Source organism: Phyllostomus hastatus, unplaced genomic scaffold (genome assembly GCF_019186645.2).
Source record: "Phyllostomus hastatus isolate PE091 unplaced genomic scaffold, TTU_PhHast_1.1 phas_scaffold_1066, whole genome shotgun sequence".
NCBI lineage: Eukaryota > Metazoa > Chordata > Mammalia > Chiroptera > Phyllostomidae > Phyllostomus > Phyllostomus hastatus.
The window spans coordinates 19,966,925-19,986,232 of record NW_025334004.1 but is presented as its reverse complement, the minus strand read 5'-3'; the positions used below and the strand labels follow the sequence as shown (position 1 = coordinate 19,986,232).

The following is a 19,308-nucleotide window of genomic DNA, read 5'->3' as shown; positions in this document are numbered from 1 at the left end:
AAGAGAAGGAAAGGAAACCATATGAAAGAACAGGACACCATGAAGAAAGAAGTGGCACATTTGAAAAAGAACCAAGAATTCGCTCACGAGACAAAGTCATTGCAAATCCTTTTATCCTAGCTAAACAGAAGGTGAGACATAGCTGGAGTATTCATGAACTGCAGGCTAGGTCTCAGAAGGCTTACCTGTTATGGTAATTTTTTTTTCCCAATTTTATTTTAATCATTGTTTAAGTACAGTTTTCTGTCCTTTACTCCCATTTCCACCCCCCCCCCCAACTCCAGTTTTTGTCCATGTGTCCTTTATACTTGTTCTTGTAAACCCTTCCCATTCTCCCCTGAAATTCCCTCCCCTCTCCCCTCTGGTCACTGTCAGCCTGTCCTCTATTTCAGTGACTTTGACTATATTTTGCTTGTTTCTTTGTTTTGATGTTTAGGTTCCTGTTAAAGGTGAGATCATGGTATTTGTGTTTCACTGCCTGGCTTAATGTTTTATCTGAGGCTTTTATTTACTTCGTTACTGATACTGGGGTAGGAGTTCTTTGGACGCACTAAGGAAAATTGCTCACTAAGCCTTGCCACGTTTACTGCGGTCAAAGTCTGTAATATCCTGTTCTTTCTCTCCTTAAGGGCGAGTCACCGGGATTTTCAGCTGAAAAATTTAAGAATAATCGAACCTAACGAGGTGACATATTCAGGAGACGCAGGTGTGGAAACAGGTAATAATTTTGACTATTATTATTAGATGGAGCATCTCAAAAGGGTGTAGGTCCTCTTGCCTCAATCTCAGGGTGGGAGAAAAGAGAAGGTAAGGGGTCAGTAATTTTGATCACTGCTGGTGGTAGGAGGACATATATCTGGAAATTAAAAACCATTTTGTATCTTGGCTTCCTGGGTAGTTAAGTATTTAGTACCTTTTTTAGGGTAGTTAGGTTAGAGAATTGAAGTTACTGCATTTACCTTTTTGGGGGTAGTTATGGTGGTGATAGGTATTATTGAAAAAGTCCTAGTCTAGTTTTTGTAATCTCTAATATAATCCTTTACTGACTGCCTTAGAGGTTGGTTTTCAGTTTTTATCATATGATTATGAAATGAGAATAGTTTGTGATATACAGGGTGGGACAAAAGTAGGTTTACAGTTGTATGTGACTTGCAGAGTTTATTGATGTATTATTATTTATTAATTATTGCATTATTTTCCGTATGAACAATTGTAAACCGACTTTTGCTCCACTCTGTGTTATTGTGCTTTATACATTCAGGGAAATCTTTTTTAGAAAAATTTCTATATCTTCTCCCCAGAACTGGTTAGTTGTATTGTTAGGTTGCCAGAAACCTGAATTCTGGAAAGTGGTGCATTTCTGTATTTTTAGCCCTTGTCACCAGTGCTTTTCCATGGCCTTCTCAGGAGAACCACAGTGTTTCCTTTTAGCTGAGTGAAAAATCAATCCCTTGAAGCATGCAAGATACTATGACTAATCTCTCTTTGGAAGATGAGTGCTATAATTGTACTGATGCTTGTACGCAACACATTTTGGGCCATATTAGGAGGGAGGAGATGAAGAAGAAAGAAGGATTGGGAAAAAGGGAGGCAAAGAAAGGGAAAAAGTGATAGAACCATCAGGTTCAGAGGCTGACGAGAACTGCTCTTTCTTTTTATTATATATGAAGAAATAGAGGCTCAGGGAGTTCAGTAGTCTGAGGTTGCAGATTCCAGCTGGAAATCAGAACCCACTTGTTTTGATGCCATTGGTCTTAGAATGCTTTAAGAGAGACTCTGTTATGTTCCCCTAGATAATATGTTGTAATAGAATATGAACTTGGGAATTAGATAGACTTGGGTTGCGGTTCCTAATAATCCAGGTGACTTGGGCAAGTTCTGGTGTTTTAACTCCCATACCTTTATCTGAAAGATGGGAATAGTGAAACCTCCTGTGGAGGATCATTGTGAGAGTTAACTATTAATGTATGTAAAACCCTTTGCCCTTGCTCAGTGGCGAACAGAAACAAACCACGACCTCTAAAGCTATTGATGCTGGAGGAGGAGCTTCCCATCTTGCACGTGTTAAGATGCTGAAATTGGAGAAAATCAGCCCCTTCTATTCTCATGACAAGGCGTGTAGGCATCCCAGCCGGTGCAGATCCAGATCCAGATTCAAATCGTATTTCTGGAGCTCCCACAATGCACCATGTGCTGTGCATGTTGCTTTCACACATGTTGTCATGTTAAGTTCTTCTAGCCACCCAGTGAGGTGAAGAGGTGTGCTTTTCATGTACTTTCCAGGAGTGAAAAGCCTTGTTTGTGGTCAAGGTTAGAGGTTTAGGAACTGATTTTTAAAAGCAGACCCACATATGCAAGAGACTTTTAAATGAGTCATTCATTTTAAAGCATGATTTAAAAATACCTGGCAGTGTATGGGCTAATGTTACATCATGGACTAGGTTTGTTGCTCTTGGCTTTCCACTTCCCTGCACACCCTGATTAGCTCTTGGCTGCTTCTGACATTTCTGAAAAGTAATGGGATGTGGAATGAACAGATGCTCTAATACAGCGTCTTCTACGATCCTAGCTTTCTTTCACTGAAGGTTCATTGCTCTTTATTATATTGAGTCTAAAAGATCATGGATACAAAGTTGTGATATTCACTCAGACATCTTTGAGTGAGCATATGTATGTGTTAGGTGCTGGGCTAGATAATGGATTCAGAGGTGAAGATGACATGGGCCCTCTTTAAGGAGAAGCAGTATATTCACCTGTCACACCATTTATCACTTGCTGTCATAGTTACTTAATTGTGCATCTAACTCTAATAATTGTAAGCAGATAACTTTGACTATGTGCCAGGCACTCTTTCTAAGTGCTTTATATATAGTAACCCATTTAATCCTTATAAAAATTATGCTATGAGGATCACTAGCCATGCCTTTCATCTTCTCCTTCTTGATTACCTTTTCAGCTGCTGCCACCTCAATGGCTGGGTCTTATAATTGCATCAGCTTTGTCCCCTCCTCATCTCTGGCTGCTCATCCACTCAAGTTATTTCCAAGACCCGTGGTCCTTGTGGCCACAGCTGTGTCAACACCTTGCTCATTGTATCTATTTCAGGGGTAGCTGCTTCCACTGCCCCAGTGCATTGTCTCAGCCACTCACTGTCGCTGTTGCCTTTTGATGGTTTGTAGCTGAGGGCTTTGTACTTGTCCCTGGTTCTGTTGACTTTATTGATGAAATTAGTGACTGATAATGTGGACACATTCTGTAGTCAACACTACAAACACCCAGTCAGCGCCATCAAAGTCCTTAAGTCAGAATGTGCTCAAGTAGAAAGCAGACTCTATAAAGAAATTAATGATCTTAAAAGAACATATACTGGCTTCTATCATATATTTGCTTTTTAAAATTCCAGATGCGAAGGCTGTACTCCAGACCAATTAAATCAGAAGTTCCCCAGGTAGTTCTAATATGCAGTCAAGGTTGAAATACTGCTCCAAAGGCAGTCTACACTTTAACTTGAATCTAAGAATGTTAAGTTACTCAGAAAGATGGTTTGGAAACAAGTTAAGTCTGTTTTGAAGCTCCTGAAAGGTGTCATAATGTAGTTTTCAGACGCTGGCAAGCTTAGGAGGTCGCCACGGGCTTCACCTGGGACTCAGTGAAGGTGCTGACACATTAACTTCCATCAGCCCAGATACTTCCGCTCCCTCTTTTTCAGGTAGGCGAGGAATTGTAGGCTCAGGACATCAGATCAAAGGAAAGGACGCCCCTCTGAAGAGCGGTCAGAAGCAGTTGTAGTTCAGAAGCAGTTGTAAGGAAAGGGTCTGGACGTGTTTGAATTGTAAACGGGACCGCCTGCAGGGGCTCTCTGAGTGCTGCTGTTCTTCTGAGACTCCTTTGGTGGAGCCCCGAGGCCTGTGGCTAAAGCTGCCCCCTCGCTGCAGATTAGGAATGGGGCACTTTTTCAGTGAGTCCCATCCATGTGGTACCTCATAGAGGATTCTTTCGGTGATAATCATATTGACAGATATATGGAAACCCAGGGTGCTGCCAATGAAGGAAAAAAAGCAGATGAAAAAGTTAAAAAGAACCAAAAAAAAAAAAAAAGGATCTACACCTGGTGGGTACAAGCCACAGTGAGTCAGGGTGTCAGTCCTTGACGATAACCTGCAGTATAATTGCTTCGGTGTAATGCCGTTACTTGGAGCATTGTGCAGCAGAACATTTTTGGTTAAGTAAAACATTTTTTTTTTGTTTAAAAAATGGGTTGGCAAAATCCAAAACACTGACAACGCCAAACACTGGCAAGGACGTGGAACAATGGGAATTTTTATTTATTAACAGTGGGGCTGCAAAATGGTACAGCCAGGTTGGAAGACAATTTGATGGTTTTTTATAAAACCAAATACACTCTTTATAACGATCATGCTCCTTGGTATTTACCCAAAGAAGCTGAAAACTTATGTCCACACAAAACCTGCACACAGATGTTTATGGCGGCTTTATTCATAATGGCCAAAACTTGGAAGCAACCAAGATGCCTTCCGTAGGTGAATGGATCAACTGGGGTATATGTCAGGCAATGGATTATCATTTAGCACTAAAAGGAAGTGAGCTGTTAAGCCATGAGGAGGCATGGAGGAGCCTGGAGTGCTGTTACTGCTCAGTGAAAGGAGCCGACCTGACACGGTTATCTGCTGCATGATTCCAACTGCAGGACTTCCCGAGAAAGGGAAAACTGTGGAGAGAGTGAAGGTGTGTTGCTAGGGGCTGCGGGAGGGAGGATGAAGAGACTGAGCAGAGAGCACTCGTAGGGCAATGGAAGCTGTTCAGCCATCCTGTAGGACACTGTAAATGTGGGTGTATGTCATTATACATTTGTCAGACCCCATGGCTTGTACCACGAGTGAACTGTAGGGTCAAGTCGAGGAACGTGTATAAAGGACCCATGGACAGAGACAACAGGGGGAGGACTGAATGTGGCTAGAAGTAAAAGGGGTAACCAACTAATTTGGAAATTAGTATTAGTAGTGGCTCAAGTTTTCTAGCCACAAATGGCTGTTTGGAAGTGGCATTTAAGAACTGTAGACCTCAGAGTTTTTGGCAGCCGTGGTTTTGGTTTAATGGTGGGTGGTCATTGTGAAGATGCACCTGGGGGTGGGCTGTCCATAGCGGGCGTTTCTCTGGGGCCCTGGTTGAGTTGTCATTGAGTAGTCATTGAGTTGCATGGGCAGGCTGGTTTTGGAGCAGACTCTCCTGTTGTTGCAGGTGGCAGGATGCCTCCAAAAGTGACTTCAGAGCTGCTGCGGCAGCTGAGACAAGCCATGAGGAACTTGGAGTACGTGACCGAACCCATCCAGGCCTACATCATTCCGTCGGGGGATGCCCACCAGGTACTGAGGGGGGACGGGCTGGTGATGGAACCCACCCGTCCCTCCTCTCATTTCACTCTTTCTCCCCTAGACCCAGTGTGTTTATCAGATTCTAGTTGTCACCCCACAGCTGAACATGGCCTTCAGGGTTTGGCACAGGGACCTGTGTCCAGCAGGGTTCCACCGAATGCCCGTTGATTTGGTTCTGGCTTCTTTGTTTTCAATGAATATAGCCAGCTTTCAATAAATGGTGGAAGAATTAGTGGACAAATGAAAGGGCAGAAGTTTAGACCTTTCTGTTGCTGACACACTTTACCCTACTTCCTCTGTTACAACGTGTCCCTAACAAAATTGTTCTTCTTCCCTTCCCTCCATCCAGGTTTCCCATCCTCTGGCATAGCCAGGGGAGAGCATCAAGAAAGTCATTATTGATCTCCACCCTAGCAGGTTTTAGGGTTGATTCTGAATATCACTCTCCTTTTCCCCCAGCCTCCATCTTTAATGAAAGAGCTCAATAAGTGCCCTTTACCTCTGAGGACACCAGTGATTTAAATACGGGAGAGTAGGATTTGCAGAGGTGGAGACCTCATGCTCTGGACAGGAGGCAGAAGGATGGAAAAATTCTAGGCTCTACTCTTTTAGGTTATTGAGCCAGCAAATGTTTGCATACCTTTTTGTGGTCATGGTACTGTAGGGTTACAAAGATTAATTGAAGATTGAATTCCTGCCCTCACAGTGCTTACAGTTTAGCAGAGAGATAAGACAACATACAAAGTGCTGTTTTTCCATAGAGTCATCCATACATATGTATTTTTAATAGCTTCTGCTCATATGCGAGGCACTGCTTTAGGTACCCTACATGACCCAAAGACGAGAATGGTTCTGGTCTCAAGAAGCATGCCCTTTAGTAATGGAGTTAAGATATGCATATACGTGTCTGTATTGCAAGGTGAAATGTGGAGGTACCATCAAGAACATCCGAACAGAGGGCTGTGGGAATTTGAGAGTGAGAGGGGAGGGTGAGGGAGGGCTTCCTGGGCAGGGGAGGTCTTTAAACTGGACCTTGAAGGGTGGGTGGAGTTGAATAAGTAAGTGGTGGTGGCTGGAGAGGGATTCTACCCAGCAGGAGGCTTAGTAGGAGTAAAGGGAGAGAAGCAGGGAAGCTGGGAGTGCTTTTCAGAAACAATGTGGCAAGTTCCCCAGCAAAAGCCCAGGGAAGTGAAAAGCAATAGTGGGCAATATGGGTGGTGTTCTGGAAGTTTTTAGTTGCAGGTCACAGAAACCCAACTTGACTTGACGTGCTTGAGCAGTAAACATGCTTTGTAGGAGTTTAGGGTCAGGGCCGCTGCACTGGCACAGCTCCAGGTTGTGAATGATGCTCTCAGTCGTACAATGTCAAGGGTTCAGGTCTGGCGTCTTGTGGATCTGAGGGTGGGAATGTAGCTGTCCCTCAAGGAGAACTGGGACAGAAGGGTTTCAGCTGTTCCTGCACATCAATTTCTTTCTTATGCAACAAGGTAGATAGTAAAAGTATGTTGCCACCTAAGTTCCCACCCTTGTATCTTTTTATCTTTTACTTTCGAGATACCAGATTGAGCTAGAGCTTGGTGTTTACCCTTGGTCCTTGTGTGTGTGTGTGTGTGTGTGTGTGTGTGAGAGAGAGAGAGAGAGAGAGAGAGAGAGAGAGAGAGAGAGAATATTGGCATATGGCACAGATGTGACTAATGAGGGCCCACCATGATGGAGGGGGTGGCAGGTAAGAGTATTTCTGTATTTGAGCAAAGTTCCCAAAAGATGTCCACTTTAGCTGGCCTCCTTTCTGCTCCTCCCCAAAGTTGCCAGACCAGATGGTTGGCACAGTATCAGGCCAGTACTAATGTGGGCATAACATCCAGACTGGATTCTTGCCCGGAGACTTGAACTTTCTTGGCTTAACACTGTTTACCTCTTTAATTTTTTAAGTGTACAGTACAGTAATGTTAACTGCACGTGGTTGTGCAACAGACCTCTAGAACTTCTTTCTCAAAACTCTATACCCGTTGAACAACTTCCCACCTCCCCCACAATCGCATTCTAGTCTCTGCGAGTTTGACTGCTTACCTCATAGAAGTGGAATCATGAAATACTGGTTTTGTGAGTGTGTGTGTGTGACTAGCTTACTTCACTTAGCATAATGTCCCCAAGGTTTATCCAGGTTGTATCTGATGTCAGGATTTCCTTCCTTTTTAAGGCTGAATAATATTACATTGTATTTATATATACGGTACTACATTTTCTTTATCCATTCATCTGTTATTGAACATATAGGTGGCTCTTACCTCTTGGCTCTTGTGAATAATTCTGCAATGAACATGGGTATGTTCTCTCCAAGATCCTGTTTTTAATTCTTTTGGGTATATACCCAGAAGTGGGATTGCTGTATTATATTGTAATTCTATTTTTAGTTTTTTCTAAGGAACCTTCATACTGTTTTCGTTTTATATCCCCATCAACATTCTTAGCAATTTCTCTGCTCTTAGTAACACTTGTGATTTGCTGGGGGTTTTTTTGGATATTGACATCTTAATGGGTCTGAGGTAATATCTCATCGTGGTTTTGACTTGCATTTTCCTGATGATTAACGATGTTGAGCATCTTTTCATGTGCTTGTTTGCCACTGGTGTATCTTCTTCAGAGAAATGTCTATTCAGGTCCTTTGCCCATTTGAATAGTTTCTTAACTGAAGGATTCTCAGGGGCTTTAATATATTCCTGTGCATTGTGTAACTCTAGGGACTGGATGAAGTATTCAGCATTTTTCAGACTTCAGTGTCTGTGGAATTCCCGCAGCTGTCTCATGGGTGGCCTTAGCAGGCTCTTGTTCCATGCTGACCCACGGTAGCACTTCTCCCATCATGATGGGCTAGAACTTGCTTCTCAGAGAGGTGAGAGGAAGGGGAGGCCAGTGTGTGGAGAGGGGAGGCCACCGAAGTGAAGGGTTTTGCATGGTTTTGCACGTAAGAGTAGGTGAAGGGGGAGGTGAGAGAGTACGAGTTATGAGTATAGAGGAAGTAGAAGACTGAGTTGGAAAGGGGTGGGCGGCATGGGAGGAAGCTGGGTACGTTAGCATTAAATTTAGTAGACACTGGGGAGGTGAGGAGAGACTGGTGAGGGTTAGGGTGGGGCTGGTAGTGAAATTCTTCCATTTACCTCTGTCCTCTGCAATTGATGAATAAGATTCACCATCTTCATAGGAACCAAAGTTTCATCTTTTTTGTCTCTTTTTAAAGATTTTATTTTAGAGAGAAGAAGGGAGGGAGAAAGAAAGGGAGAGAAACACCAGTGTGTGGTAGCCTCTTGCATGGCCCCCACTGGGAACCTGGCCAGCAACCCAGGAATGTGCCCTGACTGGGAATTGAACTGACAATGCTTTGGTTCGCAGGCCTGCACTCAATCCACTGAGTCACACCAGCCAGGGCCCAAAGTCTCCTCTTGACCAAGGACTGGGTGAGTAGGTAGGTTGGCCAGCACAGCTTGGGCCTGAGGCCTGGGAGGAGGTATAAGTAGTAGAGGAACCAGGTACCCCACTGTTTAAGAAGGGCAGACCCGGGCTTGGTCCTCAAGGGATTCCAGGCCCCCTGGATGGGCTCTTCTCCGCCTCCTGTCAGTCCCAGGCCCCAGCCTTTGGACTTGTGCCTCAGGTCACATGGCTTCTCTGCTGAATTCACAAGTGGTGTTTTTTATTTTCTGCCTTTCAAGCATTAGGCCATTGCCCTGGGCTGATTTGATTGCCCGCATCTCAGCAGTAGGGTGGTTCCTGCGGCTGGAGCACTTTATGTAGCAGTTGGTTTGGAGTCTTCTGTAAGTTCCTCTATCAGTGAGGATTCTTGGACAGACCCAGTAGGATATATACAGATATCCATACCAGCATGTAGAGAGAGTTATTTCGTGAGGGACTGGCTCACACAACATCAGCTCTCCTGGTTCTCAGATCTTCAGGGTGCGACTGGAACCATACCACTGGCTTGCAGATGGCACCAGTGGTGCAAATCCCTGTCCGAGTTGAGGATCTGAGAACCTGGAATGCTGATGTCCAAGGGCAGGAGCAGATGAATGTTTCAGTGTCACCAGGAGAACTCAATCTTGCCCTTCCTCCGCCGCTTTGTTCTATTCAGACCCTCAGTGGATGGGGTGCTGCCCACCTGCTGTGATTGGTGAGGCCCATCTTCACTCAGTCTACTGATCTGAATGTTAATCTCTTCCAGAAACAGTGTCTCAGATAACTCCAGAAATAATGTTCTGCCAGCTAGCTTTCCGGGAATCCCTTAGCCCAGTCAAGTTGACACTCGAAATTGACTGTGACCGTCCACTAGCTCACTGTTGCCTGAAATCGGGTCTCTCCCTCGAAAGGGGTCTTGCAGGCTGTCGTGGAGCTGCAGCCAAAGATGTCTCATAGTTCTACTTTATTTATGAACCTTCCCCTCCAGGGAGACCTCACTGTATGGAAGGATTGGACCTGTGAACCTTACTTGAGTTAAAGGTGAAGGCCTCAGGGCGGGGCGTGTTAGAAGTTCTGTAGTATTGGTATTTCAGGTTCAGTTTTGTTTTGCCTCGGCCACGGTGCAAATCTGTATTTACTAGTAGAGGAGGCTCTTGTAGTCCAGGCCAGTTTATCTTGGTATTCTTGGTTCTGGATGCTGTTTCTGAGCCAGCTTCATTGTCATCATAAAGATGGTTTTGGTCCAATATCCTCATCGATTTAAAAAAATTCTCTTTGACAGCAGATGAGGGCCTACTTCGTACGGAGATCAGTTCCTTGTTGAACTCTGGCAATGGCAGTGAGTATGGCCAGACCACAGGCGGCATCCCAGGCTTTCCCTCCGTACTCCATCCCTTAGCGATTCTGGAGCATCAGAACTGGGTGGCTCCTGCCTCGATTACGAAATTGGGGCTCTAATCCTAGAAAAATGTGTTTTCCAGCAATATCCTAAAAACACCAAAAATAAAGCTTGCTCTCTGTTAGCTGGCACTTGTCACAAAAGTTGCTGTTTAAGCTTTGCACTTACATTCTTGTACTGTCGCTATCCTCTACTCCCCCCCTCCCCATTTTTCTTTTATCATCTCTAACTGGTGTAGCTTAGCCGTCTGCCCTGTAAGGCGGGAGGACTCGTGTTGTGTTTATTTGGGGCACGTTTTCCAATGGCCTGCTCAGGACTGAGTTTCGGGGCAAGTGCAGAGGACAGGCAGTTAACGTGAGGGTAAGCAAGCATATGGGCTCTGTAGACCGAACAGGTTCAGGTGCCCCATTTGACACTCACCTAGCGGCTTGACCTCAGGCAGATTACCTCAGATTCCTGAGTACTCGTTAAACTCTTCGGGTCTCAGGTTCCCCATCTGCAAAAAGGGAATAGTGACAATTCCATCCCATAGGATAGTTGTCAGGATTAAATGAGTTAATAGACGCAAGCGCTGAAAGCACGCCTGTCACCTGATAAGCCTGGTTATATTGCTATTGTTGTCACTATTACTGTGACAGAGCTAAGTGAGGGGAAAATGCTCCCTCGGAGATTTTAAGGGTAGATAAGCCAGTCACAAATGCTCACACAAAGTGTTAGGAAAGCACTGGATCAGCACTACCAGTAAAATATAAGTAGAAATATGTAAAGTCCATGTGTAATTTTAAATACTCCCATAGCCATATTTAAAAAAGTAAAAAACAGTGAAATTCATCGTAATATATTTTATTTATCCCATTATGCCCAAAATGCTATTATTTTAACATATCACCAATAGAAAAGATTATTAATGAGCTATTTTACATTTGTTTTTGTACTGATAACACTTTGTCTACTAATTTGGTGTGTACTCTACATGTACAAAACATGTCAATTTGAATGTGAAACGTTCATTGAAAATATTTGGTCTGTGTTTACAGTTGAAAAAGGAGACTTACCAGACCCAAGTTGTTCCAAACATACTTAAAAGTTTCCTGGTGACTGAATCTTGAATCTTAAAATTTATATTTGAATTAGTTAAAATGAAACAAAATTAAGCATTCAGTTCCTCAGTCACACTAGTCACATTTCAGGCCCTCAGCAGCCGCATGCGGCTGGTGGGGACGTAAGGGACAGCACAGATTTCGATCAAGTGGGGGCTGAGCCCGTAGCTGAGAGGGAGTGTGCTGAGCGGGCAGGGTCCAGGAAGGCTTCAGGGCACAAGGACATTTACCTGGAGTGTGAACAGATAGAATTGAAATGCTTGAGACAGAGAGGGACAAGAAATAGCGTGAGCGAGTCCATGGAGGTAGGAGAGCATGAAGAATGATAACCTTGAAAAGGGGAAAAAATAGGCACCTGGTCAAGGCCACTCGATGAGCCACCCATGACTGGTCACGGGTGTCCTTGACCACCAGAGTCAGGAGTGGAGGCCTTTGTTAGGTAGTAGGGGTGCACTGAGGGTCTTTGGACGAGGAGTGACGTGATCCACCGGAGGGAGCGGTGTTTAGCTTGGGCTGGAGAAGGGAACCCTGGAAGTGGAGAAGCCTGCTAGGGGGCCGCTGTAGGGCCCCAGAGGGCTTGGACTTGGGTGCTGGCTTTAGGAGCAGAGGAGCTGGGAGGGGTGCAGGGGCGGAGAGGTAGAACAGAGATGGTGTGTGGACCATGCGGGCAGATGGCCGAGGGCGTTGGGAAGTTTGCAGCCCGAGCGTTTCAGGTGCCGTCCACAGGAAGGAACAAGAAGTCCTGAGTCCCTTGTTTCGGTTTCTGTGGAGAGGTGGGGCACAGCTGTGAGACTGTTCAGTGGCTTTCTGCGTCCCTGCCCGGACCGTGAGGACAAGGAGGACAGGTTGGCTTAGTGTGACCTGCCGCATCAACCTCTTCAGTAAAAGAGAGGTTGCTGTTCTTTGTGGCTCTTGTTCCTAATTGTTTCATTTCAGGCTAGATTCAGGGCGATGGAATTTCTCCTCCGGGTGGGGAAGGGCGGGTATTGGAGAATGAAGGGGAACCTTGAATTCTGTCTTTTGTGTACTTTCCAAAAGACAAATACAGGCACCCACACACTGTTCTGTGTTAGAGAGAAAATGTACCCCAGACGGCTGATTGCGCAAGGACTTGGCAGGGCAGGGGTCCGGCTTCTGTGCAGCTGCGGGGCCTTTTCCTTGTCCACTCTGAACAGGGCTTGTGGTGTTAATGAGTGTGGGCACAGGGGGACTTCCACAGTGGGGAGTCGTCCATTCTGTCCAGGAACCCGGGTGCTTTCATGGACCACCTAAGTCCAACATTGAGATTGGTGGACACCGTTGGCCCCAAACCAGGAGAGGCGTTGGTTGGGGCTGAACCTACCATCAGGTTCAAGACAATAGGACTTCTTTTAGAAATCCGAATTCTTCGTCCTCCCCGTCTGTAAGGCCCCCTGTTCCCCTCTTGGGATCAACTTTGTCAAAGGTTCACATTCTGTCAGGGGCGACCCAGCCAACTAAGTTTTTGACTGTGTTTATGGTTCCTCCTTCGGGAAGACATGAATCAGATTTTCCTAAACTCTTTGGATCCTATTCTCATTCCTCCTGGAGTCGGCTTCCTGTTTTGTGTTTCTTAAACAGACTTTCTCCTGGGGTGAGGGTGGTGATTTTTATCCCAGAGTGATTGTATCCACTCTGTTAACCAGAGTAATGCGAGGTGTGGTGATACATCTTGAAACCTTGTGGTTCTTTGGAGCCTCGTTTCTTGTTCGTGTAACAGTCTAGAGTGTGTTCCGCATTGGTAGGTGACTTTCTTCCACCAGGAAGAAGAGTGATTTAGGGTTCTAGGCTCGTTCCATCCTGTGACACTACATTTCTAGCTCGTGAAAGGGGAAGGAGTGTGGTGAAGACACATCCATTTGTCAGGCCCTGACTCAGACATCATTTCCACTCACATTTCATTGGTGAGAACTAGTCATGTGACCCCCCCCCCCCAATGCAAGGGGGCCTGGGAAATGAAGTCCTGGATGGCAAACCTGTTTTCAGCAACTGTACACTAAGGAAAGGGTAGGCATCATTGGACAGCTGTTTTCCCCATGTATCTTGAGGTGGTTTCATTTAGGAGAAAGTACCAAAGACTGGAAGTCACCCTTGTCTCTGGGGACGGGTAGCCCTTATCTCCATTCACAGTCCAACCTGTGGGACTTCCTGTGGACACACAGTTGTCTGCTCATTTGGTTTCAGAACCTAATATGTCTGAGGCACTATGTCAGAGTCCTGGTTATTAAGGTGAAGGGCTGGGGAGGGGCAAAGGTGCCACCCCAGCATGGGCCCTGATAACTTTAGTAACCTTATCTCACCACTCAGCTATCAGCCTTGTTTATCCCTTTCATCTGCATGTGGCCAGTCCTGTGGTGATCATAGGAGCATTGTCCTATAACTGGAAGGTTGTGGGTTTGATTCCCGGTCAGGTACTTACCTGGGTTGCAGGTTTTATCCTTGGTTCTGGGTGACTCCAATCCTTGGTCCTGGCATGTACGGGAGGCAACCAATGGAGGTTTCTCTCACATTGATGTTTCTCTCCCTTCCTCTCTCTCTAAAAGCAATGAAAAAAGTGCGATACTTGAGGTTCTTGACCATTGTCTTTAGCCTCCTTTTCCAGGATTCTTGGCTGCCACTCCCTTGAACTTTCTGCCCCAGCAGTCAGGCTAATGGGCGCGCTCTCTCTCTCTCTCTCTCTCTCTGTCTCTCTCTGTCTCTCTCTCTCTCACCTCTTGCTTCTGGGCCTTCTCACATCTTTCCCCTTCCCTGGATGGTTTTCTGCTTCTCCTCACCTGTCCATAGTGGCCCTCACCAAACCTCTGATCTCAGCCTGTGGGTTTACGGCAGATCTGAGCGGCCTTGAAACTATAGCAAATACTATGTTGCATATCCAGCATGGTTCATGTGGCTATTTATCAGGGCTAATATTTCATGCAAATCTGCCTTATTTTGCTGGCCAGATTGTCTACTCCAAGAAGATACTTTATTATATTTCCCATAGAGTCTAGTGCCTCACCTGTTGAGTAGTTAAAATCACTTAGCATGTGCTGATTGCTTTATGTGACCCCTCAACCCTCCAACGAGGGCACTTTTATCATCAGCAGATGAGGTTGAGCCCAAGGTTTGCCCAGCTCCTGAGTCGGGGAGCCAGGCGTGGACACAGGTGACTGCTGGGTGTGGGAGGCATGTGAACATGGTTGACGAAGGCGGAGTCAGATGCAGCGCAGGCATGTCCTTCGTTTGCTCCGAGTCTGTAGTCCCGTTGTGTAGCCCAGGTGCGCAGTCTGCACACGGTATGGAGGCTGCTCGGCCGAGGGGCAGGGGCTGTTGCAGGTCAGGCCTGAGCTCAGATCTCTGCGCTGCCCCTTGGAGAAATAGTTTATTTCTCTGAACTTTGATTTTTTAAAAATCTGTAAATGGGAAGGGTGATACCTTCCAGAGCTGTTTTGGGGATTAGAATTAGAGGAAATGAATATAGTTTTTGGCAACTAGTAGGTATGTAGTAAACCTTAGTATTATGAGGGGGGACCCAAAAACCTCTGGAATTTATTTATAAAAAATTGTGTATGTATTCTTACATGGTTAAACTTCAGTCACCTTCAAAGGACTTTTCATTTGATGCAATAACCTATTGGGATGTTTTCCACTGCTCAACAGTTTTGAACTTGTTGATTTTGATGGCTTTTAGTACTTCTGCCGGGTTTGTTTATTTGTTTGTTTGTTTCACCTCTTTCACATCGGCAAAATGTTTCCCTTTGAGGACTTCTTTCATCTGGGAAGACAAAAACAGCCGCTCAGTGTGAGAGCAGGTGAATAGGAAGCGTTACCATCACTCAAGGGAGCGCGTGGGTGGATGCCCACGTGGATGGCCCTGTAGAACTCAGAGATGTGGACGACTGCTGCAGACCGGACGAGTCCGAGAGCTTTGTGGGACCCGGTGTGTTCAGGCTGGAGTTTGAGAGATGGCTGAGGCTCGCGGCCCGCCCCTCCACCCCTGCAGTTGATAGATGCGCTTTATTGGGCTGTGTATTGTTGAATATTTCCATTGTTTGAATTAGAGGCCAAAATTTAAAAATTGGATGATCTCCCATGAACACACATGCTTTATCTTCTGAGATACTGATGGTTGGCAGTGCGTGGCCTGCGTTCCTGCACGACAGGACTCGGAGCTGAGTCAGAGCTGCTCTCTCTGGAAAACACGTGCCCTTGTCCTGTTTTGCTGCTGTATTTTGTTGTGTATATTGGGCTCCCACTGTAGTGTACACTCATGATTTTGGCCCAGAATTTCAGGAAAAAAAATATTTCGTTTAAATTTTTAAATTCAATCATTTATTTATTTCTATTTAGAAACAAAACCACTTATCATATTCCAGGGTATTATTTTGCATACAGGTATCGTTACTGCTTTCTAGACTTACACTTTTAACACATAAGCATAAATGAAAGGAGAAGGGTGAAGTCAGGGAACAAGTATAAAGGACACATGGGCAAGGACAATGGGTATTCAGCGTGGGAGGGGGTGGGCAGGGCAGGGGATAATAATGGGGGGAAAGGGGGGACAACTGTAATTGAACAACAATTAAAAAAATAAAAGAATTAGCTCTGGCTCGTGTGGCTCAGTGGATTGAGCGCTGGCCTGCAAACCCCAAAGGGCTGCAGTTCAATTCCCAGTCAGGGCACCTGCCTGGGTTGCAGGCCAGGTCCCCAGTGCAGGGTGTTTGAGAGGCAACCACACATTGATGTTTCTCTCCCTCTCTTTCTCCCTCCCTTCCCCTCTCTAAAGAAGTAAATAAATAAAATCTTTTGAAAAAAAGAATTAAAAACATTTATATAAATATGGAATTAATACTACCCACATATAACGTACATCCTTATTTTTCCCTCAATAATTTGGGCAAAGAAATAAGCATTGTACATGGCAAAATATGGGTAGTTTAGTTTACCTGCTGAAACTCTAAGGCATTTGAGTTTGAAGCTCCAGTTATAATCCCTTCTGGTCTTTTTCTTATTGGATAAGGCACAGGAGGCAAACACAAGGCCTGCGGGTCAAATCCGGCCCTCCACCTTGTTTTATACGGCCCAGTACCTTGTTTCTACCTGGTGGCAGCACCGAACTCCTTGCCCCTAGTTAGGGAGTAGTTACATTTATACAGTCCTAAAATTACATGCCGCCCTTTGAAGGCAACCATGAGGCGGATGTGGCCCCCGGTGAAAATGAGTTTGACATCCCTGGAAAGTATTAGTTTCCTATTGCTGCTGTAACAAATTACCACAGACTTAGTGAATTACAGCATCACAAATTTATTATCTTGTGGTTGCGTAGGCATGAAGTCTAAAAGGTTCAGCATTTAGCAAAGCTCACTCTGAGTGTGTGTGAACAGTGGATTGTAAGGACGGTGGTCCAGATGGAGATGGTGGAGCCTTGGACTGAGTGCTGGTATAAGAGATGGAGAGAATTGGATGGCCTTTGGAGAAGCCAGCAGCTGTGCTTCTGTGCCCTTTTCCTTGCATGCTATGACTTTGGCTTATTTTAGACCCTTTGCTGCTCTCAAGGGAGAATGATCCCAGGCTTTGACAGCTTCCTGGTTGGGAGAAGAGTAGGAGGCCTGGGCCCAGCGCTTGTCTGGCCTCTGTTTAGCCTGTTGGTGTGGAGGTGACAGCTTCGGTAAGCGATGTCTTTCTGGCATGTTGACCACTTAGGTCATGTCTAGACATTCTTGCCCCAGACCTCATCTCGATCCGAAACCCAGCATTTCCACCTGTTGTTAAAATATCCCCTTCCTTTAGAGAAACCTTCCTCCTGCCTTTGCTGATGAGTAAGTACCTCTGGGTAACCCCTGTGGGTGCCTTGTCCGTGCTCTGAGTCTTGCCAGATTGGCCAGGGCCATTCCTCCAGAACTGTGTCCCTGAGTGGAAGAGTCCCGCTGGGCCAAGATCAGCAGTCCCTTCTCTGCCAGACCTTTGTCACTGCCCTCACTGCGTGTCACAGGCAGGAGAGCCCCAAGCCAGGGGAACCTCCTCTCTGTGTCTTCCTGCACTGTGATTTTTAGTGTAAGGGCTATTTTTGTTAACTTAGTTTTCCAGCCTCTTAGATGCTTTTTCACCACTCAGGAAGCAGAAATGAACAATATTCCTTCCACTGCATGTATGTAGCACTCTTACGTTTCTGGTGAGTTGTTGTAAACACTAAGTCACTGTCCCTCACGGTAGTCCTAGGTGGAGGCTGAGACCCCTCTCTCCACCCATTTTTGCCCTTTTTTTTCGTCTTGCACCATGATTACTGGGTTAGTGAAACAAACGAGGATTCTACAGTTGGTACTGTGGACAGCTGTTTCTTTCTATGTCTATAGTGCCATCTACAACATGTTACTGTACGTTTTGGGGATAAAGCATGTACCTGCTGTTGCATTTTGCAGTCTGAAATGACCCTTTTCAAAGTGAGGAACTGAGGCCAGGAGAGGCGATGAGACTTGTTGCAGACCACGTAGCTGGGCTGGCAGAGGGCAGGTGTGGCCCAGAGCTCCTTTCTCCCGCTGGCTTTTCTAGCATCTTCGTCTAGGGCGGTGGTCTTGCGGCTGGTTTAAGGAAGTGACTGTGGCTGCCTTGGTTAAAAGAGAAGCCCTCACTCACACAGCAGGAGCAAAACATGGATACCTCCCCCCCCCACATCATGTGGACCACCTCGGGGTCCAGCCAGAAGCCCCGTTTTCTGTCCTAAGCATTCTTAACCCTGCCAGCTACTTCAGCTCAGGGAAAACTACTAATAGGAGAAGGAGCAGCAGCTCTGGTCTCAAGCAGATCCTGGCCCTGCTGTTGGCCTGGTGGTGGGCAAGTTACTTAAAGAGTCTGTCTTTGAACCTCCCTTTTCTCATTTGATGTTGGTCGTCATGAAGATGAGATAATGTGCCACATGGGGGCAGCATGGCATGAGGTGTCAGAGTCTGGACTCTGGAGCTGACAGCCCAGGTTCAAATCCTGCCTCTGCTGCTTACTAGCTGCATGGTGTCAGGCAAGTTAACTTAACTCCCGGTGCCCCATTGACTATTACCGGAGGCTGCGTACTGTGTGGCCTCCTACCCTCTCCCCAGGAATGAGAACCTCTCACTTTCTTTGGTCCCTAGCCCCCTCCCATCCAGAGGCTGGGGGATTATCTTCTGGGAAGGACCTGGACTTGGACAGGATGTTTTATTTTGCTGAAGCCTCCTGGATTGGTGGAGGCGTTCCCCCTCTTTCCTAACAGGAGGAGGGGACAGGGTCTGTCTGCGTGGGAGCGGTCGGTGATGCTGCCTTAGGAAGGGACACAGACAGGAAACTCAGAAACAAGCTAGAACCTAAAGAGATTCAAGTTGCAGAATTATTGGCACTTAAAACAGACATTCAGCCTTACTTTTCAGAGACATAACAGATGCCTAAATGTCAGTGGGAAGGAAGAGGAAAGGCTATGGGTTTGTTATTTTTTGGGTAAGATCTCAGTGAGGAAAGAGCAGTTTTGATCTCTTTCTCTTGACTTGCTTTTGTTCTCCAGATGAGGAAATAGAGGCTAGTGGGAAAAGGTCCTTCAGCCCTTAATTAATTAGGGTCTTATGTGCTATGAGCTAATTTTTTTTTAATGTTTAGCCTGCCTTTTAGGCTAGACTGTCTGTTCCCTGAAGGCAGGTGCCAAGGATTTGCCTGCCTTTGTATGCTCCGCTGGGCCTAGCACGGGGCTGAGCATGCCGGTGCCGGCACGGGGCTGCTCGGGGTCCAGTTCCTTGTCCTTCCTGTTTTCCAGAGTGAGTACATTGCTCCGTGCGACTGTCGGCGGGCCTTCATCTCTGGATTCGACGGCTCTGCGGGTGAGTCGCTAAATTCTCTCTCTGTTCTTTCTGTACTTTTGTTCACCTCCCAAAAATAACTGGAATGCGTTTCAGCCTGTGATATAGCACCAAAAAGAAAATGCAAACCAGACGTTCTCCGTGGAGCCCCTGCA

At 46.0% G+C, this 19,308-nt stretch overlaps 1 protein-coding gene across 1 annotated transcript in view; it reads left to right on the top strand.

Annotated features, from left to right (window-relative positions):
- Positions 1–19,308, top strand: part of XPNPEP1 (X-prolyl aminopeptidase 1) — a 52,087-nt gene that overhangs the window by 5,654 nt on the left and 27,125 nt on the right. The window contains exons 2-4 of the mRNA XM_045854421.1: positions 630–718; positions 5,260–5,384; positions 19,111–19,174. Coding sequence (XP_045710377.1) covers positions 630–718; positions 5,260–5,384; positions 19,111–19,174 — 278 coding nt within the window. The remainder of the gene's footprint in view (positions 1–629; positions 719–5,259; positions 5,385–19,110; positions 19,175–19,308) is intronic.